General features: G+C 38.6%; 1 protein-coding gene across 5 annotated transcripts in view; it reads left to right on the forward strand.

Annotated features, from left to right (window-relative positions):
* Positions 1-27,778, forward strand: part of AFAP1 (actin filament associated protein 1) — a 114,933-nt gene that overhangs the window by 68,270 nt on the left and 18,885 nt on the right. For 4 of the 5 annotated variants that reach the window (XM_032109887.1, XM_032109888.1, XM_032109890.1 and 1 more), the window contains exons 5-10: positions 5,280-5,491; positions 8,528-8,707; positions 18,036-18,128; positions 19,616-19,700; positions 22,909-23,058; positions 26,298-26,509. In XM_032109887.1, the coding sequence (XP_031965778.1) occupies positions 5,280-5,491; positions 8,528-8,707; positions 18,036-18,128; positions 19,616-19,700; positions 22,909-23,058; positions 26,298-26,509 (932 nt within the window). The remainder of the gene's footprint in view (positions 1-5,279; positions 5,492-8,527; positions 8,708-18,035; positions 18,129-19,615; positions 19,701-22,908; positions 23,059-26,297; positions 26,510-27,778) is intronic. The other variant, XM_032109889.1, reaches the window with a different exon arrangement.

Here is a 27,778-nt window from a genome sequence, read left to right on the forward strand (position 1 = left end):
AAACCTGGCTCCTTTTAGACAAAAATAAACCTGGAGCTCGGGTGAAATGCGTGTAAACAGATTTCAGCAGCTATTGGAGACAGAGGGTCCAAATTAGCCATTAATCTTTTAGACTGCTTTGAAACACAAAAGATGGGGGCATTGGACCAGGAGTCCAGAGTTAAATATTGTCCAGAGTAAACCCCTCTAAACTGATCATACTGTGAATGTAGAGGTCTCAGAAACTGGTACTGATCTGCACATCTACCTGCTGTGCCTCTATTGCACTGAATTGCTTGCTGAAGTAGACAAATAAAAAGAAAAAAGGAATTATTAGAAAGATGTGATTTGCAGCATTTCTGATGACACATTGTGGAAAGGGATGAATTGGTCACAGCGTCTCCCACAAGCCAAGTGTGGTGCACATGACAGTACATTTGTGACTTGTTCAGGGCAGCAGGCAGAGGGCTGCTGCCAGCTGTCCACCAGAACATTGCTCTGCAGCACCCAAATGCACTTTTTCACATCCAAACACTTACCCCAAGACCTGTGCACTTCAGTGGAGCTGTGCAGAGAGCACCCTGATGCAATACTGAAATGGCTGCTGTAACCTTTACACAGGGTCAGTCAACAGCGTATTATGTACCATCTTTTTGCTGCTTTTTTATTGGCTGGGGTAATTTATGTGTGTAGGGCTGATATATCACTAATCATTATTTTCTATGATCCGAAGATTAAAGGCATATCTTCTCATATTTTATAACCATTTTAATTATTTAAAACTATCTCTCTGTTCTTAAAACATGAATAGGAGTCACCCTAAAACTAGAATACTATTCATCTGTACACTGCACAAACTGATGTTATCTAGCAGCTTTTAATTAACCCAGGAAATTCAAGGTAATAAAGAGTTTCATGTACTGGAAAGCAAATGAAAGAACATAAGAACTTAGAAGAGCATCAGGATCACTCTTCTCTCCATTTTCTCCCTTGAAATGCTGCAGGGTGGTCCTGCTACACTTTGTAACCCAGTGACCTTCTGATCTGGATTTTGTCATTAAACAAAAGCCATGCTCAGGCAGTATTAATAGTGCAATTATTAATAGCACTGCTAAAGGATCGCCTAGGGAAAAACAGGACAAAGTATGGAGCTGATTTCTTATTGTACTTAACCATTTAAATGCATAAAAATATTTAGGATATCAGCCTTAAAAGTTAATTAATAATTCTACATTTAAGTGTACACACACACATGCATATATATATATCTATCTCCAGACATTTAAACCTCTGTTAGTGTGACTTAGTATCTCACGTGCTGAGATTTTGTTACATTTTCTTATGTTCTGAACTTTATCATATCTTTAAGTTTGTGTTAAAAGAATTCCCCTCTTCACTGGTAATGAAGTAGTTGCTTTTAAATTCAATGTGCAGTTAGTAATATGTATTCACTCATGCAAAACTTCCACTAAATCCAGTTGTGTGGTAATTAAAATCAGCTACCAAAGTGTATTAAAAGATACAACCTTAGCTGTTCAGACTATGTGAGATGGAGAAGACAATAGAAAAAAAGTACTAGAAGTAGAACTGCAAGAATGCAGCTGTTGGGATAGATATAATTATTTTAAGTAAACATTCCTATGGAATATTTTTGTAATGCCATTAATAGCAAGGAGATTTACGTGCCATGTGTCTCACCTGTGAAAGTAAACAAGCACTGAAGAAAATTTCAGAATATGGTCATGAAAATGAAATATCCATAACTTCCCCAAGTCCCTCTAATTGGTTTGTAAATAAATGCTTGTATGTAGATGAAAGCAGGAGTTTGTATGACTTGTCTGATAGCTGCCTCTGTATTAAAAGCTGCTGATCTGTACAATATGCCTAAATTAATACAGACTAATTTTAGGAATACACTATTGCAAACAACATGAACCTCTACTTTGATTTTCACCCCGTAACAGTGGAAAATTTTTGTGAAGATGAAGTTGAAAAGCCAATGTCAAAAGAAGCCAGATTAATCAGAAAGTGCAAAAGGTGCAAACACCAGTAGATTAGCAGCACTGGAACATGTATCAGTGCATCCTTACCCTCTGAGCTTATAGCAGACTTAATAAATGCACTTAGTTATGGAGAGATATTTTTCTACACATGCTAGTTTGTACCTCAGAGCCTGGAAACCTTGTTTTGGATGTGATAGAGAATTTGGAGAACAAGCAGTAGAAGCAGGATGCTGTAAAGGGGAGCCAAGTTTCATAGGGAGGACCCATGCACTCCAGGGTGGGCATCCTTCCTGGCGTGAGTCACACAACAAGCTCTTTGTCTGGCCAACAGTCCCACAAACCAAGAAGAGACACATGAGGAGTATTTAATGGGCAGGATATGGCAACAGGTGCCCAGAGATCCCATTAGCCTGTGTCAGGATGGGAGTCTCAGAAGCTCCTGTTGGCTTTCATCCTCCTAGAAACAGAGATTTGGATGAACCTGCAACTGCAGTGCCAGCATATTGACCATATGTGCTGAGCATACAGCTTATGGCTAACAGGAAATCTGCACTTGGAATGCTTGTGAGCCACACAGGAAATACCTGTAGGTTATTAAATATGCAGAATTTCTGTTTCTACTGTGAAGTCCCAATCAGCACTTTCTACAATTATTTTTTTCTTGAAACTGGTGGAACTTGCTGTAAGAAAATAAATCATAGGCTTCAATGTTGTGAGGAAAAAGCAATGATTTAACCCAGTAAATAATGCTAGTAGTAAGGCAAGATTGTTGCATGGGACTTATAGTCAGAAGAAAATCAACTTTTTGATATAGGGCAAAGGGATGACCTGTAATGTTATCCAAGGTGAAACATTCTTTTCTGCAATATGAAAAAGTTAAATCATGTTCTTACAAAGAAGGAAAAACAATGTGCTAAAACAGATTCCATTTTTTCATCCTTTTGATTGAGGCACTTAAAAATGCAGTCCTCTGATAGAAGAGTCTTTGTCATGCAAACTTCCCATCTTCAGAGTGTAGAAAAATGACCCAACTCCACTCTCTTGGGAAGAATATACTTGAAGATTGTCCCTTCTGTACAGCTAAGTTTTAAGTTCATCTGGTAAAATTTAAGCCCTAGACACCCTTAAAATTCAAAAGCTAGTTTTTTAATGGAAAAATCTTGCTAATAATGATACAGAAAAGTTCCACCAGAATAGCGTAATAGTGTATCCATATCTCAACATATGAGCAGTGAATTCTTACTTCTTCTTCTTCTTACCTAAAAAAAAAAAAAAAAAAAAAAAATTCAGAATAATATTTTTGCCAAAACCAAAGCAAAATCACAAATGAGGTAAAACAGTATTGTAGAAAGGGGCCAAACGTGAGCACTGGGACAGTGGCATAGCTGCAACAAAGATCACGACTGAATATGAAGAAAGAATGAGGAGGTTATAGGCACTAACTACTTTTTTGAAAAGGGGAAGCCAGGAGCTGAAGAGGAAGTTCCCAGAGAGATGGCAACTTTAGTTTATGGCAGCTTGTCCCACAGCTTGTGCCTTTGGGAGAAGATCTTCTTGAAGAAGCTGTTTATTGATTAGAGCTTGCATCTTTGGTAGCTCCACATGAATCATTCAGCCTCTGCGCCCAGCAGGCTGGTGTGCTGCTGCATGTTTGTGACTGGTCAGTGATCTCTCAAGCATTTCCTGATGTTTCTGTGTGAAAGTTTGTGGAAGACTGCTCTGAAAGAAGTTGGAGCAGTGAGAATGTTTTGGTTCTGGTTTTGGGGGTGTTTTGTTTAGGCTTTTTTCTTTCTTCAAGGGGAGGAAGGGTAAAGCAGCAAGTTCTACTAGATCTTATATATTCTTTTAAATAAATATGCAAAAATAAATATTCTGGAATAAATGTTTCCAAATCTGTCAGTTTAAATATTTGCCCTAAATTTTTCCATCCTCCTCTTGATTTTTCTAAAGCAAGTGAAAAATTGCAGTTTTCCCACTGATAATCATCTCAGGCATTTACCACTTGCCCATATGGAGCTGCCCCAAACCAAACACTCTGCAGCAGAATTGACCAGAAGATGGCAATTCAATTGAAGAAAAGAAAAAAAAAAGCTTTCAGGGCTTTAATTTTTATTTTTGTTTTGCTTTGGGAGGAAGAAATACTGTTTCAAAGACTTATGAAAACACAAATTGGATCAGAATATCTAATTTTAAGAAATGTGAGATCTGAGTATGTCCCATTCTGACTGTGCACGTAGGGAGGAACTGATGCAGAATGAGCTTTCCAGCAATCCATTCTCTTGTCCTCTTCCCAATCTTTCCAATTCTCCTTCCTACGTCCCAGCTGTGTCCTAATTACCTAGCTAAAGCAAACGAGAGGTTTTCTTCCACCTGCTGGCCTAAAAATATATCAAAGTCTACTTGAAATATTTAGATGAAATTTCAGCTCTTAAAAATATTCCAGTCAGTTTTGCTCCATGTGAACATGTGGCAGTGGATAACAAGCCTTCAGGTGTTACTATCTGAAGGGCTTTACATACATATACCCACATAAACAAATTAGTATGGATGGTAGAAGAGAAGGTTCTTTGATAATAGAAAAATAGTTTGGTAGTTGAGGAGTACTGCTAGATCTGTCTGCATTGTTGAAAATGAAAGGCCTGAAGGAAGAGTGTTTGATTCAAATGGAAGCTTGCCATTCCATCATCAAACTTGGAGCAGGATTAAGCATCTTAGGCTAAGCACAGAACAAAATATTTTTTGCACAATGCTTTTGCCTCCATCAGAATCTGTAGTTCAAGGGACAGCATTGTCTATTGAGTGCTAATTGTAGCAGTACATGGGCATATAATTACCATGTATTTGGGAATTATATGAAATGTTATGATGGGTAGATACTGCCCCATAATGTATTCTTACGACCTTTGCCATATGGAGTGTTGTTTCTTGATGTGATGTACTAAGACAAGATGAAGATGTTTCTCTGTGAAAGAATTACAAAAAATGAGGATACCTGTCATATAATATTTTGAAGATAATGAAACACTACATGAAATTCTAGCTATGTATTCCCAGTTTATTCTTTCATTAAAATTCACAAGGTGTCTCTGTGGGTTTTCTGTGAAGTTTCATAAAAGCAAAGCAGCTCTTATTTAATTAACATAAGGTATTGATACTACTAAGCACTGAAACAGTAACCTGTTCATGGCTGACTTTCAAAAGCTTTAACTTGAAATGAGCCTTCTTGAGGTTTTTAGTTATTTCAATGTGCTTCATGGCTAAGTGTTTTAACCTAACGCTTTTACACTTTTATTAAAGATTATGACTCAGATGCTATGAGCAGCTCTTACGAATCCTATGATGAAGAGGAGGAGGATGGAAAGGGGAAGAAAATGAGACATCAGTGGCCTTCTGAGGAAGCCTCTATGGATCTGGTGAAGGATGCCAAAATCTGTGCCTTCCTTCTTAGAAAGAAACGATTTGGGCAATGGACCAAACTACTGTGTGTTATCAAAGAAAACAAACTACTGGTAATTTTTATTTTTAGCTAGTTATATTTTCTTTGTACCTTTTAGATGATGTATTTATTTTTACAGGAATCTAATTTTTGGAATACGTTCTGCAAACCGTGGCCAAGTCTGCAGTAACCTTACCAAAGAATTCAGTCATGATTTACCCAAGAAGCGGAAAAGCACTGAAATTACGAGTGTATCATTTAGCCACTTAGAACTTTGATTTTTATTTCACTCAAGCTTGAATCCCAGCAGTTCTCTGATACTGGAAAAAACGTCTGGCCCGTTATCTTATAAAATATTTAATTTGAAAAAAAAAAGTTGCTGAAACTGTAAATCCAATCTTTCATTCCCTGCGGACAAAAAATCTCATAGGGAGCTTTGTGTGTGAACTGTTGGATCAGACTGCTGGAGAGAAAAGTCCCTTGTTGGACTGAGAATTCACTTGGCAGCATATGCTGTGGTAATGTATACACTTTAAACTAAACCTTTGCCAGCTGTTCTGCAGTAATTACAGATGCAGTATTCACGTGATGCACAGCTGCATTATAGAAAGGATAGAAACAAGTGGATGTATTTATTCCTTAAGCAAATCTGTTATGCTTCTTTCTGGTTGGAGGCACCAGTGAAAGATTCCATAAATTATCTGCTCATATATGTCTTTTTGTTTTCTGAAAAGAGAGCTTAATTGGGGGAAACACTTACTGTGTGTCATTATGAGCAAACTGATGCTTATATTAATCAATAAGTTGGGGTCTTAGGCTCTCCTGCCTTCTGATATGGTGCTGCCAGCTATTGTACCTAATTACGTAACTAACAATTACTGCAATATCCCAAATGTTAAAAGCTGATTAACAGGTGATAGAACATTTTCTGTAAACCTCTCCATCTGCGGTGGTACAATGTAGCTTAAGCTTGTTGACTTTCCAAGTACATTTGTGCTTATGGCAGTATGGAACATAGGTGGTTATGAAATGGAGGTAAGAGATTTCTGAAAATATAATTGAAATAAATTTGCTAGTTTGCAGTAGCTTTTTTATCCTCCTGTATTTAAATGCTGAAAAAAATGTTCATTCTGATTCAGCTTTTATTATATTCTTATAATGCCGTTATCCTTAGTGCACTTTTTTATCACCATGTATCAGTATCATATCAGATTTCAGGACCGTCTAATAACAGCTTGAAGAAAAGAAGGAAAGAGACAGAGAAACAGATTTTTCCCTGAAGTCACACAGCATTTCTTCTACAGTTACATTTATTGTTCCATATAAAAATATGTTATTTTTTATATTTTCATTTCCTTTAGCCACATGTGTGGTCCAAAAAAGCTTTTTTTTTTCTTACAGTGATCATCTTTCAGTAATTCTATAATGGGGATTAAGAAAATAAAAATTACAATAGGAGTCTAATGACCAAGTTACACAAGATTGGTTTATTGTTTGAAGGAGGACTTGGACAGTTAACTTATGAGATATGCAAGTAAAACAAATACATGTTCTTAGGGATTAGTAATTGCCTGTGTCATAAATGCAGCTGTCATCATAAACCAAAAATATTTTAATTAGAATTAGACATTAGAAATAACTCTTAGTATGGAATTGTTTTTCATGTAAAGTCCTTTAGGGAATCATTTTTCACTTAAAGTCTTTCAATATATACATACTTCAGTTTTAGCAATTTATAATTATAAATAAAATATTTAGATTCATATAAAAGGAATTATATGCTGTTTATAGGTTCTTAAAGTGACTAATGTTGTATATCTTCAAGATTTCATAGCTTGAAAACTTTGTGCTTTTTACATGTTGCAAACTTAAAATCTGTGACCAAATTGGAGAAACTGTGGTATAATGGGGCTTTGGAGAGGGAAGGATTGTCAGTGATCTGCAGAGGCTGGTTTAGAGTTGGCTGTATTTGCTCAGCCTAACTTGTAGTGTTTATAAGATACTTCTGTCAGCTACTGTCTTCCCGACAGTTGCATCATGGCATGAATACTGCTGCAGACGTGCAAAAGTTCATGTGTTTTTCTCTATTCACATAAATGCTCAGCTATTCTTTGTATGCAGATACTAGTTAGCCTTATTGATTGTCAGAGACCCCTTTATTATCAGATGTCTTTTTAGCCTTAGTGCTTATTTGTATGAGTGGAAGCACGATTTACATAAATATGTAAAATAGCTGGACATTCATATAGGGAGTTAAACATTGTTCTGCAATCTGGCACTGCAACAGCTCTGGGAGCCTCAGCTGTACCAATGTGCTGGAAGGTGGGAATAGAGACTGGGTCTGTAGGACCTCTGTAAAGAAGAACCCTTTGTCTTCAGATCACCAGTTCCAACACAGAGCAGCTCATCAGTGATCCAGCATGAAATGGCCATTCCTTGACAGCATTTACTTATGGGGAAAAAAACATAAGTTACATCAGTTACAACATAAGCTGTAGCCAGGAGATTACAAAATAACGTAATATGGAATTTTATGCAGTTTTGTGCAGGGACTATTAGACTGTATTAACTGAAAAAGTGTGATTTTACCCACTTTCCATTAATGTTTTTTTACTTATCTCAAGATAAAGAACAGATAAGTAAGTTATGTGCCAGTGTCTTTGCAACTGCAGTGTGTAGGCGCTGATGTAGATTTGCCTGCGTATCTGGTCTGTCACTGGAGGGCAAGGTAAACATCTGGGCTTTAAGGTTGTTAAGGTTACAGGTTTATTCTGCTGCTACATGTGAACAGATATCTTAAATCACCCTCTTCCTACCTGATCAAGGTCAAGTTGAATCATAAGGATAATACAGAGATGCTTAATGCTCTCCATGTGTTGTATCTGTCCTGCAATAAGAGATGTCTATTATTATTAGTCTGGAAGTAATTTTGCTTTACAGAGTGGATGAGTTGGCTCTGGCTGAACTCTGTGGCATGTGGCAAAGGGATGTGTAAAATATATCCGAAATTTTAAAAATTAAAAATACAGCATTTCTACATAATAAGAGCTTTCCCCCAAGGTTCAGAAAGGTAACATCTAACTCTGGAACTTTCCTTATGTTTATTTAGTGTTACAAAAGCTCCAAGGACCAGCAGCCCCAGATGGAGCTGCTCCTGAATGACTGCAGTATCACCTATATTCCCAAAGACAGCAAAAAGAAGAAGCATGAGCTGAAAATCTCTCATCAAGGAGCAGATGCCCTGGTTCTGGCAGTGCAGAGCAAAGAGCAGGCAGAACAGTGGCTAAAGGTAAGGGGGGGATTTCTGACCAGCAGTTTTCCTACCCACGAAGTACTCATATTGCTCAGTTGCTGTTAAAAACTGAGACACAGACAGCAACTTCCATGCAAATCCAGACCAGTTAAATTCCATCTAATTTGGGACAGCAGAAATACAGATTTTAAGTTCAGGCCTTGAAGCAATTCCTCAGGGTTACCCCAGTCCTGCTGCTGTGATGGTTTTCACTACCAATGACACAATAATCTGGCACAGAGAGGACAGGTGGCAAATTCCCTTCCATCTTCTTCTCCAGCTTATTTTCCATAAAGATTTGATGGTTAGGGCACCTTGGTAGTGAGTGGAAGGTTTAAATTCCCTCAGGTGAAGGCAGCCAGCACCCATATTATTTTTGGCATGGTGTCAACTTTTTAAAAAGAAGGTTCTCTGAGGAGATACGTTTTTGAATTGATCTGGATGGAGACAAATCCTTCAGTGTCCTGAAGGCCATTCAGGTTTACTAATTCTGGTTCAGCAACATACCATCTGTTATAGTTTGTCCTGGGAATGCAGACTTCTGAGAAAATGGGATTTTGTCATCTTCCACTCCTCTCTGTTCAATGTCTGCAAACATGGAAAATCCCAAGGCAAGGGCTGCAGTTTCAGATCCTAACCAGATTACTAGTATTTATGTTGGACTTTGCCAGTCTCAGAGGTGGAGGTCAGTGAAGTAGTGTGGGAAACTATCACTGCAGTTGCAGTAGCAACTGTTTTAAGACCTTGAAATCCAGCCTTTTAAATACATGTATGAGTCTGAATGCATCAGACTCATCAGGCATTCTCCATGCTGTGCTCTGATCTAACCTTATATGGTACTTATTTTTCTAAGAATAAATTGTATTTTTCCAAATACAATTGAATTAAACACATAGGAATTTCCTGAAGGCAGATAGTTTTTCTGCAGAAGAGGGAGACATAAAATGCAGCTTAAGAGGTATAAATTCTGCTCTGGGTTAATGTACTAAATGGAAAATTAATCTGTAATTTCCTATTTTGCAATATTTGAATATACCTTTTGGGGGTTTGCGGTTTATGTGTGGTTGATTTTGACTGTGACTTTGTATCCTAGCTTAGAAAATGCTCTCTCTATTGTCAGTTTAATAGCAATTAATCATAGCCATGTATTTGTTAGGCTTCTTCTAACAGCAGTATCTTGGTCTAAGTTTTAAAGTCAAGCAGCATGCAAGTGTCCCACTAGTTCAGCTAGCATTTCAAAACCACTGATTGGAATGAAAAGAAGTTCATAAGTCATATTGCCTTCCAAGGGAATTCCGCTGTAATTAGATCATAGTAACTGCACTCTTATTTCCTGTGTTGTTCTAAATTCGGGTTTAGTAATACTGAATTCATTGGCATCTATCAGACGCTCTTTCATAAAAATTGTTTTATTTTTTTAAATTGTATATAAAGCATCCCCACACAGGCAGACAGAGCAGTACTAGATTTTTCCATATCCCAGATGCATTCCTGCTACTTCAAAATGGAAAAAAAAAGAGAGATCTTGTGCAGTTGCATGTTCACACAGTTGTGTATTCTGTGTGTCTGCAAAGCATTTGGAGACAGTCTGACAGCACTTTCTTTAGCTCCTTCATGCTGCAAAGCTCTCTATTAATAAAATCTTTCAAGTACATGGCAGTGTTACTGCACTCGAGTTCCAAGTCCTCAGTGCTGCTTCAGCCCTTTGCTTCTGCAGTACAAGCTGCCCGTCCCACAGCTAACCAGAAATGATCTGTGCAGCTCTTGCAGCAGCTTCAATGTTTTCCAGAAGAAGCATGGCCTTTGGAGAAATAAAATAAGCATTGCTTTCTGTATTTTTAAAAACACACCAAAATTTAAGGATTTTTAAATTATTATTGTAAGTAATTATGTTTTGGTCATCAAACCCTACTCAACATTAGCTTCTGCAAATCATGTGTGGCTTTGTGTAGGACATTCTTATACTGAGAAAGAGGTCACAGCTTCATCTTGGGAGATTTTAGCCTTCCCTGCCTGCCCTCAGAGGGTCAGCGTCCTTCCCAGTGCTCTGTCTCTTAGACGTGATTTCTGTAGTTAATAAAACAGGCAGATCCAGAGACTGCCATAGAGAAAGGACCCTGCAACCACATTTTTAAAGCATAAGTTGCCTTCTTGGTCAAAGATACTACACCAGTATGTGCCCCTTGAGGCAGGTTATCACCCAGGAGCAAGGGGTTCTCCTGAATATAAATGTGTCACGTTAAGGCTTTACTCTTGATGCTAAAAAGCTCAAAATGGCTTTTGAGGCCAGATAGTCCTTTGAAAGCTAAAGCAAAATTTTTTTTTTTCAATTCATATAATCAGTATGGAATATGTTTATTAACTAAATAATTTTAAAATACCTATTGGAAGACAAATTCTAAATCAATGCAGAATACTTTAAACATTTTTTTTATAAAGATGACGCCAGAAAAGCCCCAGCTGATAAACCTAGTGCAAATTGAAGTCTAGACTGGAAACCACAAAGGGAGTTTCAGATTTACCAGCTAACAAATGCTTGATGAAAAAAGATAGCTGATGTCACCAAAGAGCCTGTCAAGATTTCAGAGGAAGGAGCAAAGCTAGCACAAATTCAGGCTAGAGCTGAGATCATCTTGGTTATATGGTGGGCAACAAAAAGTGGTCGAATTTTCCAGACTTGAGTCCTATAATGTTCCCACAAAAATGTACATGAAAAAAATGTGTGCAGTTACACACTTGGACCCAAGAATGATCTTTTTCCATGTGCGCTTGAGTATATGTGCATCTGTGTGTGCTTTTGTGGTCAAGTAAGGTCTGACATTTTCCTGTTTGTCTCAGCACATCCAACAGACTGGTGAAACTATGCTTATTTGTCAGCATCCCTGGGAAATGCTGCATTAAGAATAAATGGACTAGTAAGAACATGGCCTTACAAGAAGATGCTTGATCAGTGGCTTCGCTTGTACCAATGAATGTGCTCTGTGTGCAGAACCCTCAGACTAGGCCACAGAAAACTGCACTCAATATTAAACATACATGGATGCCAAAGAAATTAATTTCTGAAGTAACTTGTTGTAGAAGACTGGTAGAAGAAGGAAATGGTCATGGTGACTGGTCCCAAGGCCTTCTCTTCCTCCTAACATTTCTCCTGCAAAAATGTATTTCAGATTTATCATGCATGAGAGGTAATCTATCATTCTGGAGTACTGGCCTTGATTTTCATTTTTCCCTAATGTTAGGCACCCTTCGTTAACTTCTCTTCATTTTATGGTGCTCCACCACTGTGCAGCAATCTCTTCAGCTGAGGGTCTGTAATTGAGCAGTGAATCTTCCAGCCATAAGAAGATATTTCTTCGTCTATCATTTTGACAATGCTCAGTCAGTTCTGAACTTGTAATAAGGGGATGTTTCACCCTAAAGAGAGAATAAAATCATGGTTGGGGCTGTATTCAGTCATCCAAAGACCCTGCAGCATTCCTCGTAGGGCTGTTTACCTGGTCGGCCTACCCAGTTTTTCTCTCTGATTAACTGCATGTTGTCTCTCATAAAAGTCTTTGAAAACATCTCTTTTCTTCATTGCCCTGAGCTTAGTGAAGGGAGTCAAGTAACTTCTGATCTCCAATCTTAATGTGGACAGTTTTACTGAAGAGTAAACTACTGACAGAGCTGTTCTCTAGCCAGTTTACATCAGCATAAAATTGAGCTTGTAGCTGTAAACATTGTGTGGCTGCTTTTGCTTTCTATGGGAATTTCCAGCTAGAGATCTACACCACTTCAAACATTGCTTTCTTGGCTTGTGTAATGCTCCCCAAAGAGGTTATTATCTCCATTTTGTAGCTGAGTAGAGTCAAGTGCTGAATGGTCAAGCCTTAAAACTAACTAGAAAAAGTGTGTTTGGGGATGCATACTCAGTACCAGCGATTTCCATGCAGTGTTTGTTAATTTATAAGAAACTTAAAGAATATACTATGACCCAAGACAGTCAGTCCAGGTTCTTTCTCCACTGCCCATCATCACCAGCAACAAAGGCTGTGCAAACTAAATGAAACCTCCCAGGAACTATGCCTCTGTTGTCTCCAACAGATGGTTTGAAATACCTCAGTTCAAGTAAAAGCAAGGTCAGTGAATTTGCATAAGAGCTATTTAGGGCCTCACCTGCAGAGGGGATGAACCAAGCTGCATGTGGGGGTTTTGACTAGTCTGCAGGACTCTGCCAGTGGGCAGAGCCAGAGGATCCCAGCTTGGCTGTGAACCAAAGTGTGTGTGTGTGTGTGTGTGTGTGTGTGACCAGCACCATGGAAAATACATAACTTAAAAAAACCAGATGTATATGTAAATTAAAAAAACCCAACCAAACCACCCATGAATACAGAACCACAAACATCCTATTTACTTGTTTTCTCAGTGATAATTTTTCTTTGGGTTTCCTGGCTAAAATCAAAAATGCAAGCTGTAGCAGTCAGAGCAGAACACAGGAAGGCTGGGACTTTCACCACTAGATACTATTCCTCCTCTCTCCTACTCACACCTTTGGGTGGAAAATTATTTAAATCACACCTAGCTCAGACTTACAGCCCAAAGTGAGATGTGCATCTCCCTACCTCCCAGGCTGGGGATGCAGCTCCCTTGGCACAGCGTACCTCTGCCCTTGGAGCAGCAGTGCCTCCTGCCACCCTCCTCAGCCTCCTTCCTGGGCTCTGTCGGATTCAGTGGCCATATATGGCAATGGACTTCATGGAAATAATGCTGGAGAAATGATATACAGGGGTTGTCTTGGTTGAGTAAGTCAGAAAAGTATTTTTAAGAGGATGTACAGACACTAAATGCAGGCTTGCTGACTGCTAGTCTGCCAGAATCTCATCCTCACTTTGCTCACACAAATGGCAGTAAGGCAGAAAGATTAATCTTTTCAGGCTAAGGGATGCCTGAGAATAATGTTTTCCAGTACAGAAGGTACAGGGGGTTTCTTCTTGAGAACTGAAGCATAGGCTATGATGGGAATAATTTCTGCCTTTGCTGCCTAGATTTTCCTCTATGTAAACTCCTTGGGGCATTTCTTCTCTGCAAAACACCAAGAGAGTTTTGCTGCTCTCCTGAGGAGGAGGGTATTGACACTAACATATGTTGTATGAAAAAGTCCACAAGAGAGAGAAAGGAGGATTTAGTCATGCCAAAATGACAGAGAGTCCCAAACATTCAGTACTCTTCCAGCAGTGAAAAAGGAGTGTTTCAGGCATGAGAAATACTGACTTACATCTGGAGCCAAACCCTTTTCCCTCTGCTGTGTTGTACTTAAGCAGATTTCAGTTTTGCCGTATTCCTATTTCCAGAGTTAAGTGGCAGAGCCAAAGGATACAGCCCATCCCATTTCTAGCAATTCCAGTATTTGTAAAACATGTGGACAGAGCAGAACAAGTGGGTGGGTGGCTGGATGAATTTCTGGCCTGGTTATGTAAAGTAAAGCAAATGTGCAGTCAGGCTGTCAGCTTTCTGTCTTAAACTCGATCATATTAAAAGTGCTCTGCGCTTCTCATGTGAGTTCCATGAGAATGCAAGACGAAACAAAATGCTGTAATCACATCCCTGTTTTTAGGGACAATCTGTAGCTTGAGCTCACCCATGGTATCCACCAGGAGAGAGGTCTGCAAGCTCCTTGAGCACAGGACAACTTTTAGTCCTACTCCTTATCAGGTCCCAAAGAGATCAGCCATAAGGAAGTATCTACAAATGTACTTTTACTCAGGATTTGTTTGGTTTCTGTGTGGCAGGGGCTGGCTGGCAAGCAGCTGGCTTTCTGGTTTTACTACAGAGCCAGTGCTTTTTATCTGGAGCTTGGAACTTTAAAGTAGCCAGAAGAATCTAATTTACTTTTTCTGACTTTGCATGTATAAAGAATAAATGTAGGGCAAGCATTTTGCCTCCAGTTTTGGTGTGTCTTTTAAAATAAGATACAGGAATTATAGAAATTTGTAGGTGAATGCAGGTGGGAAGTTTTTATAGTAAATGTTAGTGCCTCTGTAGTAAGATAGTTTTAAAGAGAGAAATATTCCAGACACACCATGTGGCAGACATTCCACTGACTTCAGCCATGGCTCGGGGTAGGGAATCTTTCCAGCTTCTACCTGCAAATATTTCCCCTCTGTACTTTATGTCACCATGCCATACTCTGATATATATCCTGATCCACCTGGGGATTCAAGATCTAAAGCCAGGTCTGATGAGAAGTGGCTGAGGGAGCTGGGGGTGTTTAACCTGGACAAAAGGAGGTTCAAGGGGGACCTTATCACTCTACAACTCCCTGGAAGGAGGTCGTAGCCAGGTGGGGGTCAGTCTCTTCTTGCAGGTTACATGTAACAGGACAAGAGAAGACAGTCTCAAGCTTCATCAGGGGAGGTTTAGATTGGATATTAGGAAAAATTTCTTCACTGAAAGGAAGAGGCTGCCAAGGAAAGTGGTGGAGTCAGTCCCTGGAGATATTTAAAAGACTGTGTAGATGTGGCACTTAGGGACATGGTTTAGTGGTGACTTGGCAGTGCTGGGTCAACAGTTGGACTCGATCTTAGGGGTCTTTTCCAACTAAATGATTCTACAATTCTATGAATAAGGAATAATAATACAGTTCAGGTTGCAGAAGCTTTTTCCAGGTCTGCATTTACTGCATTTTCTGCATTTGAAAGTGGCGGTTCTGAAGTCTGCTAATTGTAACATTGTAATGGTAATTGTGGTATTTAAGATTCTTGCAATGGAATAATAAAATATTATTTTAAACATATTTTAAACATATATAGTTTTGAGGCTATCCAAAGAAGTACAGGGTCTTCGGTTTTCTGATTACATTTGCTCATACATTTTAAATATTGGAATAGATAGTCTGTTTATGGTCTCAGTTTCATTTTCCTGGCAGATCACCCTGTGTGTGTGTGTATATGTAATGTACAAAGGCATTTGTGGTGAGAAAAAGAGAATTATTTCCTTTCTGTAATGTGTGGGATAATAGATTAAGCTTTTAATGGAATATTTGCCATCACAAGGTATTCTCAGTGCAGTCTTCCACATGATGCCATTTTATTAAAAATAACTCATTTGGAGATTCCTTTTTTTTTTCCTTTCTAGTTTTGCAGCTATTGAGATACATTTATTCATATTTTTACACATTTCATTGCAATGGATAAAAGTTTGCTGAACTCCATTCCTCACTCTCACACACTTTTTAATGAAAATAGTGATCTTTTGTTTTCATATGGCTCCAGAAGATGGAACATAGAAAAAAACTGACAAGAACTTTTGAGTCTTGTGATTGAAATTATGCAAGTTGGCAATACTGGTGGAATGTTTTATCCTTAAAATTTTGAGCTAAAGCTATATGCATGTGAAAACCAGATTTATAATGGCGGCCGTCTGCAAACGTAATTATAGAGAGTGCATCCAGGCAACCATTATATATTAAAGACATTTTATCCTGGTGAGCTGGAGAAGAATGAGTTTTATGCTGTGCATTGAGCACAATTATATTGCACATAGAAGGTGATGAGCAAGTCTTTGCCAGTGAACCTTTTGAACCCACATGAAGTGTTGGACCTTGAATATGCATTTACTTCAGATCCTGCCACTAACTCCCTTTTGACAATGTGTCATTTTTTAAATGAAAGCTTAATTGCAACCCAATTAAACACTTCAGCTTCTCATTAAATATGTGGGGTACGATAAGAACTGGATTCACTTGAGTGCATGACTTTGCACATACTATTGAGTTAGTGCTGCCAAATCATTTCCCTCTGTTCTGTCTGTAACTCCCATTACAATCTTCCTTTGCCAAAATTAACTAACTGTGTGGTGTGAGCAGATGCTGAAAACATAAGCCATTGAATCAGGGTCATGCAGGAGACAGAAATGAATGTTTCCAGAAACTTTACAGTCACATTTCTCTAGGAAGAAAACAGCAGTGTATTTACACCATACAGAGGACCAACGACTGAAAAAAAAAACAAGACACAAAAAAAATTCTTACGAATTTGGGAAATTCAGGGCTTTGTTTAACTCTGAGGTGCAAATGCTCTGTCACAGATGTATCTACATTTTCTGTTACAAAGGACACCAAGTGCCATGAAATGCTGGTCTTTTTTCTGGAACAAAATATAGGGAAGGCTAGACAGTCAGGAAAGAATGCTGAAGTGTTTTGAGATTCTAGCTCAGAAATAAAAGTGTAGGTTCATTCCCCAGCTTTGGTTAGATTTTTTTTTATGTGTCATTGAATGAGTGATTTCATCATTCTTTTGTTCCTGGGTTCTCCCTCTGTAAAATGGGGCTTGTGCTCTTCCTTTCTTTACAGCCCATGATGCCTGTAATTTATGATGTACTCCTGAGTAGCAGAAGGGTCTTTGTAAACCCATAAACATTTGATTTGTTTTAGCTTCACCCTTAAAGGGAACTTAAGTGCTGGGAAAGGACTGTTTGGTGCCATCCTTTGCTTTTTAATAGTTTCCACATCAAAATTGTTCTGTTTGAAACTCAGCATGAGTTTGGATCGAGAGCATATTCTCATCAGCACAAGCAATTTCAGGCTAATAATGGGCTGGTGGTAACCTCACAAGAGATAAAGACCTTAGCTATGGCCATGGGGAATCATCAAACATCTTTGCTCACTGTGTATTTTGACATTTATAGAGTTTCAGATTTTTAAGTTCTTCAAATTCCCTCAAAATATCAGTAAATTCCTGGTTGAAGATTTTTCTTTAACTTTTTAGGAACAGAAAGTGCCATTTCCATTTTCTACAAACGTATTTACAATTAGTTTGACCTTTAACTCTAAGTTAACGTGCAATTATAATACAAAAATGCCATGAAACACCACTATGCAGTATTAACTCTGAATCAATCAGCACTTCATTAGTTCTCTGATAGGAAAAAAAGAGCATCTGTGTGGTGTATTATACAAAGCTCTTGTCCATTGTCTTGAGGGACCTTGGATTTAATCCCATTTTTTCACCATTGTAATGAAATCAGTTTGGTGGTGTCTGCTGAGTTCATATTGCAAAATTAGCACATGGAAATCAGCAGTGATATTGGTTTCGTCACTGAGAAGAGCCTCAGAGCTTAGTTTGTCTAGAAACTGAAACCTTCCACCTCTAGACATTATGTCTCCTTCAGGTCATACATGAAATGATTTAGGGAAGGGGCATGGAAAAGTTGTTGTAGTGTCAGCCTGCCTGACACCTGCCAACCTAGTAAATGTGTGATTCTCCTTCCCACCTGCTTTCACATCCATATATAATTTCTCTGATTTGTATTTTATGAATAATTAATAAGTTTTGCCTTGTCTTCTAAGGTTATAAAAGATGTGTGCAGCAACTGTACAGGAGCTGTAGACTCTGATGGGCCATTGTCTAGTTCTCCGGTACATAAAGTGGAGCTGGAAAAGGTAAAATCATCAAAATGATGAATGCAAAATTCCTTATGATTACTCAAATAGACACTGGTAGGCACTGGATGTAAATCCTTGCTGCCTTGTGTTGCTGTTCCAGGCACACAGGCCCTGTATTGTGTTGGTTTGTTTGGATATGTGCACACATCCTGCAGAGTTGAGGCTTCTGCCATGTCAGTTTGTTTGGCCATGAACAACCAGCAGGCTGGCTCGGGTCCAGCTTCTCTTCAGCCATAGAAGGGTGCAGATTAATGGGTCTGATACTTGTGCTGAGATGCAGAGATGGTCTCCAACAAATGCAAGGAGCAAGCAGGGGTATCACTCTTGGGAAAGAATAGATGAAGATTATACCAAGATTTTAAGGGAAAGTCTCTTATTTTGGGGAATTCAGTCCTTGAGGACCTCCCTGGGCATGCTGAGGTCACTGTTTTGGCAGACCCTTTCAAGCACTCATGTCTCAATAGAGAAACTTGGCTACTCACATGTGGTTGTCTTCACTGCCTTGACTCAGCAGGATGTGAGAGCACGAATTGGGAAAGTGAGCAGCTTTGCAGTGAATGATTGGTGCATTACCAGCACCAGTTTAAGCCCCTGCTCTGTTAAGGCATCCATGTGAGCAAATCTGTCTGCAGCCCCTGCTTAAAAATCCCACTGACAGAGGTTTCTTCAACTGACTCCAAATGGCAAGTGTCACCCCTCTGGTGGAAGTGCACCACTGCCAGCAGGATTACGTTGCTTTATCCTGGGAACTGTTCCAGGACAGCCCAGACTTCCTGGTTTCACGGGCAAAAGCTGTTGTATGTTTGCACACACCTGCACAGTAGTGACCAAGTAGCTTACAGAGTTGTAAAAAAGTTTTTTCTGAAACACATGCCATGAAAAGGTGTAATTTATCTTGTCATTCATTCCTTTTTGTGATGATCTGCAAATCTTCAGGGCTTTGCCACTTCTGAGTAATGTGGTCACCAAAGCTGTGCTGTCATAAGCTCTATCTGCTTCATCCCAGACCTCATGCACAACCATTACAGAATAATCAGTGCTAAAAATTTATTTCAAAAGTCTATTTTTTTGCACATATTGAAAGTACTGAAGCACCTTGTAGGAATGCATTATTTTCTGGTAAGTTGTAATTGCCTATGCATATATGAAGTATTCTTTAAAGATACAGCTTTTACCTTATTCGTATCTTATCCATGTAATTCCTTATTGCAACATTTAGTGTCTAGAAATACATTAAAATATATTGTGAATTATGAATATTTCACTGGTTTTAATACACTTTCAAATATATACTATTTTGTTGTTTCTGTGATTTTCTAAAGTGTCTAAAACTGAACTTTTTACTATCTCCTAATTCTCTTCAAGTGGATGAGAGCTTGAAAGGGTGTTTTATTTCATAGAAAGCATATTTTTAAAGGCACTAATGACACTTATTTGATGAAGGTGCAAACACTGTACGTCAGCTAATCTCTTTGACCCTGCAGAAGCTGTCGTTTGAGAGGCCGAGCTCAGATGGGGAAGGTACTGTGGAAAATGGCATCACTACTGTGTGCAATGGTAAAGAACAAGGTATGTCTGGTGAAAGGAGTGTGTGCATAGAGAAAGGAAATACCTCACTTTTATCTTTTCAAAAAAGGCAGTAAATTTTTGAATGGTTTTATTAGATTCAATTTAACTTGAAAACTGAACTATATCAAGAAGGATTCCTTAAATTTTGTCATTTGATGTTATTGTGCAGGTAAAATCAGTATAATTAGTATAACCAAACAGAATATAGAAATTTTGATTTGGCCTTTTCTGTGTTCAAAAGTGCAGTTTTTCAGAACTTTGGCGACCACTACAGGCAAGTAACAGGCTTCTTCGTAACTCTCTAGTGGCAATATAAAGAGTGGTGTAAAGCTTCTAAGCAAAAAATCTATCATTAAATACTAGAAGGAAAGTTTTTATATATATATATTTTATATGTATGTGTATGCACAGATACCTTCATACATAAACGATCATATTACATATGATTATTTACACTAACATAATAAAATATATATAGTCATGCAATATCAGTGAGTTTTTGAGTACATATGTATATTATTTTGCATATGTTTTTTTGGAGCCATGCACATTCTGTAGTCCTTATTCACTTACAAAGGTAAATCCGAAATCCAGAGGGAGTTCTGGCTGAGTTATATCTAATACACTCAACACTTATGCTCTCTTCCCCATCCCCTGCCCCTCCACAAAGCAGAAGAAATTCTGTGGCTTCCTTAACTTGCCATGTAGCAGTGGTGTGGCTTAGATAAGACATTTTTCTGCTGTTGTTAAATGAAGGGTAATGTGAGCTGCAGTGAGCACAATGTCAATACTGGCCTTGGTGCCAGTCCTGTCTCTCCTTTTGACTGACTCATTTCCCTTATCTTCTCTCTGGTTCATTTTCCAGCATTTCCTGGCTATACAGATCTCTGACATACCCAGTGGTGTGGGACAATGTCAGGGTTTGTGGTTTTTGGAAAGCCGTGGTACATTTTTAGATTTCACATTTTAAAATCTTCTATTAAGATTTCATAAACTCTGAAACCTATGGAGAATCATCTGTGACCCAAAACCTGTGTTGATCACGATATCCAGAAGTACCTGGTGGCTCAGGTACCCCGCAGAAGATGTGATGATGCAGCTGGAAAAGCAGCCCAGCTTAGGTGCCTCAAGGAGGGTCATTTCAAATACCAGGGGCTTTTGAAAATTGACCTTCGGTACATAGTAGTAAAAATAATAGGTGTTAATGACTGCAAGAAGACTGAAATGTCCTTGATGAAGTAATGCTATGCATTTTTAAAATAATGGATAGGAAGCATTTAAGAGAGTACATGGGAAGGGAGGCTTCAGAGAATGATCATCTCCAGCTGGCACTGACTGCCAGCCTCTGCTCTGCTCTTACCAGCTGCTTGCTTTGCTATGGGGAGGGAAATGAGAATAAAAGGCTTTTGTGAAAAAAATCACTGGCAATTGAGCAATCAGTATATTCTTTAGATTCAAAAAGATTAAGTGCTGCCTCTCAGTTCTGCAGGAAAAAAACCAGCAATGTGGTAGGAAGACAGGACAGAAAAACAAACACTAAAATGGGCTTATTCCACAGTCTGTTCATGCTCATGGGAATGATTTCTCTGGGCTTCTGTCTCACAGAAATGAGATTTTCTCAGTCTCTGGCTTTTTTAATGTTTTTCATCTTCTGCCCCTCAAGAGCTACAGTTGGCCTTTGGCTGCTTCTGTGTGGGATAGAAACCCTTTTGAGGGCAGGTGCTGTGCCCCCCAGGCAGGGGTCTGTGACCAGATGGGATGGGTGGCCTTCCTCCCTCCAGCGAGGAAGCCTGTTGCATGTTTGGAGAGCACAGTATAAGTTGTGGACATCCTTCCCTTGAAAAAGATAATTAGACCTGGATGTGTTGGAGTTGGCTTGGGGGCAGCTATTGGCACTTGCAGAGCTGCCTTTCCCCCTCAGCCCTGGCAAATTTGTACAGTCTTGGCTACAGATACAATTTCTAAATAATGTTCCATGATTGCTAACAATTAAGCTAAATATGATAAATTATCCCATGGTGAGTCCCAAACTGCTTCTCTATTTTCCGTGCATTCTTCTTCCCAGCTCATCAGTTCATACAGTCATTTCTCATATGAATGTTTTGTCCATTTTTTCCCTCAGTTTGTGCAAGTCCATAACCACTAAGTGTTCCCTGTTGCAAAAGGAATTGATTCGTCAGGGATAAAGATAGAGCAGCTTAGTTAGTAACTATTTTAAATGTATTGTTCATCAAAATCAAATATCAGGGCCAGTTGATGGAAATTTTCGCTGCCCTGTCAGTTGGCAAAGACTTTTTCCTCTGTTGCCAGAATCCAGTTTAGGGCACTGAATGCAATTTCTGAAGTTTATGTTGTTTGTTCTGTTTTGCAAATAAAAGGCCTGTTTTTTTCTGAATCTGTTTAATCTTAGAAACTCTTTTTTCAAAAAAAAAGTGTTAGGATTTTAATCAGGTAGGCACTTTAAAAAACTATATTCATAGTCCTTGTCATATTTCATTCAACAGCTGAACATGCCTCAGTTCTCAGGGTTGTAATACTACTAGTATCAAATGAAGTTAGTGGAAGCATAGTCTGGATTTTAGCAAAATACCTCTTTTCAGCAGCTTTTTCTTTCCGATGGTCACAGAAACGGCCAACTTACAGCCATCAAATATTCATACTGATGCCACTAATTTCTTAGTAGTTAATTCATAAGTCTTGTCTAAAATATCCATTGTGATAAGATCTCTTAACCTAACTGTAAATAGCAGAAGTATTTTTGCTAAGCAAGCATATTCTGTCTCTTTTGTGTACTTAATTATTGAAGTATTTTGAGAGAAGTGTTCAGGAACATTGAAGAAAACAGTGAAGAAATGTCTGACTGGATTTTTATTGCTGTGTATATGAGCTAAATTTATATGCAGGTACTTCAGTCAGACTGATAAATTAGGTGATGACTGCTGTGGAAAGAGACTTGAAGCTTGATTAGATTAAATAAATTTGCAAGCTTGATTTTTATTCAAAAAATTGTTTTCAAAATGCCATGATTTTTATAACACAGAGGTTATTAGAGAGGGCATATGATACTTGCCTCATTGAACTCTGCAACTTTTGTACAAATGTTTGTCTTGCACAGTATATTTTTGTCTGAACTTCTGTTTTTATTCAGGTTCTCTCTATTGGTTGGTGTACACACACTACTAAATACACACTTCTGCTTTCTTAATAGTGAAGAGGAAAAAAAGTTCAAAAACGGAAGCCAAGGGCACTGTGACTAAAGTAACAGGGAAAAAAATAACGAAGATCATTGGTTTAGGAAAGAAAAAGCCATCAACAGATGAACAGACCTCATCAGCTGAAGAAGATGTTCCAACATGTGGTAAGTGACTTTTCTCCTTGAGTCTTACATCTGGATTGCTATTAAAACTTTATAGCATTCTAGCCTAGGAATTTGTCTAAAATTGCTTTTACTTCAGTAATTCCTCCCCCAATATCAGAAGGATGGATCCAGACTGCAAGAGGAGTAATCAAGAGTTTGTCATTTGCAAATAGACTAAAATAATTCGACTTTTTAAATAAAATGGTAACACAAGCTCAGGTATCACTGCTCCATGCAGAAGTGAGGAGGAAGAGAAGTGTGAACAAGATGCATAAAGAAACGCGCCGGTCCACAAACAGATGGTTATAAAAATTAATATAGGCTGAACTATGAAATAAATTCAGGCTACAAAGTAGAAGAAGGTTCTTGGAACGTGATCAGGTCTTTTGTAGTAGATTGTGGTTAAGGTTTCATGGAATAGCAGACAGCACTCAACTGGATCTCAACAAAAGTGATTTGAGTTTAATTATGGGTTCCTAAAGGGATACATATTGGACAAAATGAAGTAACAAATCTCTAGTAAGCTATTTTAACTCTTAATTTTGATCATTCCATATGATGGCTATAGTGCTTGGCTGCACCAAGGAAGTGTATAAAAAGGCATGCAGAAAATATTTGGGTTTTGTATCTTAGCTCTTAGGATTTGCTCACAGGTTGAGACTTTGTGCAATGCACTTAGCTGATGTCCTCACAGCTCTGCTATTTTAAAACAGTTCAATATACTTACATCTCCAACTTGTCTTTTGGTGCTCCAGTATTAAGTAACACTTCCATACATGAATGAGATCGAACCCACCCTTCACCCAATCCCTTAAAAAAACCGAGTTCCTTAGAAAGCTTTGAAGCAGTTACACCAGATTTCGAGTTTGGATTTGACTTTTTAATTGACTAGGAAAACTTAGGGAAACCCAGAAGTCTGTGATTAGGGAGTAGTTGACAGAACTCATAGGACCATGAAGTGTGATAGATGCCTGCCTGAGGTGATGGAAGCAGATCCATGGACCACCAGAGAGAACTTCATAGATCACAGGTGGCTTTAAAGCCACACTTTAGGAATCATTCACATAAGCAAACTTTGATTAATAAGTGTATGTATATGTGTCTATACATCAGCTAAGTACAGATGTGATTATTGACCAAAAGAACAGCTGGGAAAAGCTGTGTCCAGCTAGCATTGTCCAAAGCATCTGGCCTCATAAGGGCTCAAACTTCCGGGCGCTCATACTCCACTGATTACTCCATATAATATGGGAAGTCAACCACAGCTGTACAATCTAATTCCTCATATTTCTAGCATTAGTTTGGATATGGACATAAATACAGATACAGCCATTACTATTTGCCTGCATTTGGCTCTACTCAACACCACTTGCAGATTTTAAAGGAAAAATATATAAATGTCTAGGCTTTGGTCATTGCAGGAAATCTTTGCAGAAGCAGTTTCTCACCACCAGAAATTTGGCTCAGTTCAGTGCCCTCTGGGAGGCTGCTCCATAGTTGAAGGTTTTTACACTTTAGAAGCCTCTACCTCCCATGAACAAAGAGAAGATACCAGCAGGGCTGCAAGTGTCACCCAGCTAGAGTGGAAACTAAAACCCACCTGTGCTTGGAGTCATGGCAAAGCTCTTCCCTACAACATCACTGGTCCTAAACTGCCTGGACTGAGCTGCAGTGCTAATGCCCTGACGGGGAACTCACTCGAGGCATTTTGGTCATGTCAGGTTGTGAAGGTTTAAGTAGAGATATGTGGAGGGAGAAGTGGGATCCTGTGTAGTTCGACTCTGAAGCAGAAAATTCTGGAAGAACTTTTCTGAGAGGTGCACTGGGAGCAGAGGGGAAAAACTGTCTGAAGTAAAGGACTCTCACTCCAAAACAAGCCATATCTGGCTTGCATGGGAAGTTTTTTTTCATTTCTAGGGATTGTAATGTAATGCACAGTGATACAGGGTATTGTTGCAGGAGGAGGGAGAAGAGCTGAAGAGTGTGCTTATCACAAGGAGCCAAAACCAGAGGATTAAGCACATCCTCATTTTTTATAGCACCTTCCAAGATGTGCACAATTCTGATCTGCTACATCCTGTTGGATCACACTCTGACATTGGAACCATAATGTTGGAAGGAAAACCCAGAAAAATGAACAATAAGTCATAGTTTTAATGAAAACCAAAGACAGATCTCTCCAACAGGATTAAATGAAAATCATGTCTGAGATAGAAGACGATTTTTTAACCTCACTTCTGGCTTTTGCAAGATATCATTTCTTTCCCTCATCATAGCCTGTTTGGAAGCAGCAACATGCTGAATTCATGTACCGTTTGTAACATGGAAGCAAAAAGTAAAAGGTTTTGGGTTGGGTTTTTTTTTCAATTCCCAAACTGTACTGAGGCAGGAAAAATGGGCATTGCTTTGATTGTAAGGTTTGAGTCTGGAATGATTGTTCCTCTGGTGCAGAGAAGGAAAACCACAGAACACTGCGTGGTTAATCATGTTATATGCCTAGACACTATATCGATGTAGAGCATGGTAAGAAAAGTGGGTGGGTTTAAAAGACAATCTGTTAATGGCTTTTTAATATGTAAGGATACTGTATCGTATTTACTTCTTGGATTTTAAAAATTTTTGGTTTTATTTGGATAGGTAACAAAGGTTGCCTTCTTTTCAGTCTGGTTTACAAGTGTTGCAAACCAGATGCGCATTCTTCTTTCTAAGTGAGATTACAACATAGAGCATCAAAACTTAGTAGGTCTTTTAAACACTGCTTTTGGATGTTACAGAAGATATTTCAATACCTAATTAATATTAATATGAGCTGTGATTTTCCCAGAAAAATTTGGTCAGCCACAGTTATCAGTCATTACCCACAGAGAGGCAGAGTGAGCACATTAGCTGTGTATGTACTGGTTTTTTTCAGTGTCCCTCTCCCATTCTTACTGAAGTCCTGGGGACCTGTGTGCTCCTGCATGTCCAGCTGCTGCAGAGACTGACACAGAACAGCCATTTGCACATGAGCTGGATCACATATTTATATACTTTTTCTAGGTTGTTGGCACGGTGAAAGTTTTCATTAGAAGAAGTGGGACAGGGTCATTTACTTGTCTTCCTAAAATCCATCTGGACTTTCTATTAGAAGAGGAACAAGTTATGTAAGGGCTAGCATTACACTGAGAAGTAAATTTCTTTTTTTTTTCATTTTCAGAAGAAGTCAGGAGTAAAATATCTCACATTTCATTTTATTGCAGGATATCTCAACGTGCTCTCTAATAACCGCTGGCGTGAGCGCTGGTGCAGAGTGAAGGACAATAAACTCATTTTCCACAAGGACAGGACAGATCTGAAGACACACATTGTTTCTATCCCTCTCCGTGGCTGTGAAGTCATCTTGGGACTGGATTCGAAGCACCCCCTGACCTTCCGCCTGCTCCGGAATGGGCAGGAGGTCGCTGTGCTTGAGGTACAATAGCTGTGACTTGTAGGAACTCCCACAAGCTGACTTAGAGAAGCACTTGCATACAACCTGTGTCTGTCCATTCAAAAAAAAAAAAAAATCTTTGGAATGATATTATTGCAGAGCTGAAAAATATTGGAAGGAGAAAATAAATATTAAATATTGTAGACAAAGAAAGAACTGAGATTAAATGTAGTTCAGAAATCTTCTCAGTAAAATACTTTTCTCTGCACTGATGTTCGTCTTACCTTGGTATTAAAATATCCCTGTTCCTCCTCTAGGCACACTTTTGTATCAGTGATATAAGTACTTTGGGTAAATAACTTTGCAATAATTAAATAATGGATTACTGTAGATGGGAGCTCTAAAACTCTTAACTTTCATTTGTCTGCTATTTATGTGAACTCCTTTTGCTCAGTCTGTGTCTGTATTAATACAGTTGTGCATTTAAGAAAATGCAGTGTGCCAGCAGTCTGGTGTTCTCTTGACACTCCTCACAGGCACACATCTTCCTCTGTGTTAGGTGGGTCAGGATATTCATCATATTTATTTATTCATCGTATTTTAAAACCTTAAATGAGAATACACTTAAAGCCAACTATAATGAGGATATAGCAGGAGGCAACCTTTTGCTTTCAGCGGCAGGACAGGCACTTTGACTGCTTTGGGTTTCTGACTACAGGTTGTGTCTCCTGTCCTTGTAACCATACCTGTTATATGATAGCAGTTCAAAGAACTTGAAAATCCAGAAAAAATATCAAAGAACTGTGAAAAACAATGAAATAAAAATAAGAAATTTAGAAACTGCTAAATTTGTTAATGACAAATTGTTGTCTTTCCCCTGCTACTTTTATCCATTATTTGTTTCACTACTTGTCACTTTTGAATTGGTGACTTGAAGCAATTATTAATGCTTTTACTTGTGTCATCAGGAAAATGAATACCATCATCTAGACAAATTTAGTAAAATTTTTCAAAAAGCAATGTTAAAATCTCCTCACTATTTCATTCCCTCTTCCCTCTTGTTCCTGTTTAGCAGTAACACTTTCTTCTCAGGAGTCATGCTATCTAAAAATCCCCCAGCCTAACATAGGAAAATAATTATGTTAAAGCTTTCAATATTCTGAAGTCTAAAACAAGCCTTAAACGATTATTTTTTCTTCTTTTTTGTGGATTGCCCACTTTGTGTAACATCATAACTGATGAACACATAGCTTACTTAAAGTGCCCTCCTTCTAGCAAAGCAGATTTAATATGAAATCCTGGGGTTTTTAG

This window comes from Corvus moneduloides, chromosome 5 (assembly GCF_009650955.1).
Source record: "Corvus moneduloides isolate bCorMon1 chromosome 5, bCorMon1.pri, whole genome shotgun sequence".
In the NCBI taxonomy this organism is placed as follows: Eukaryota; Metazoa; Chordata; class Aves; order Passeriformes; family Corvidae; genus Corvus; species Corvus moneduloides.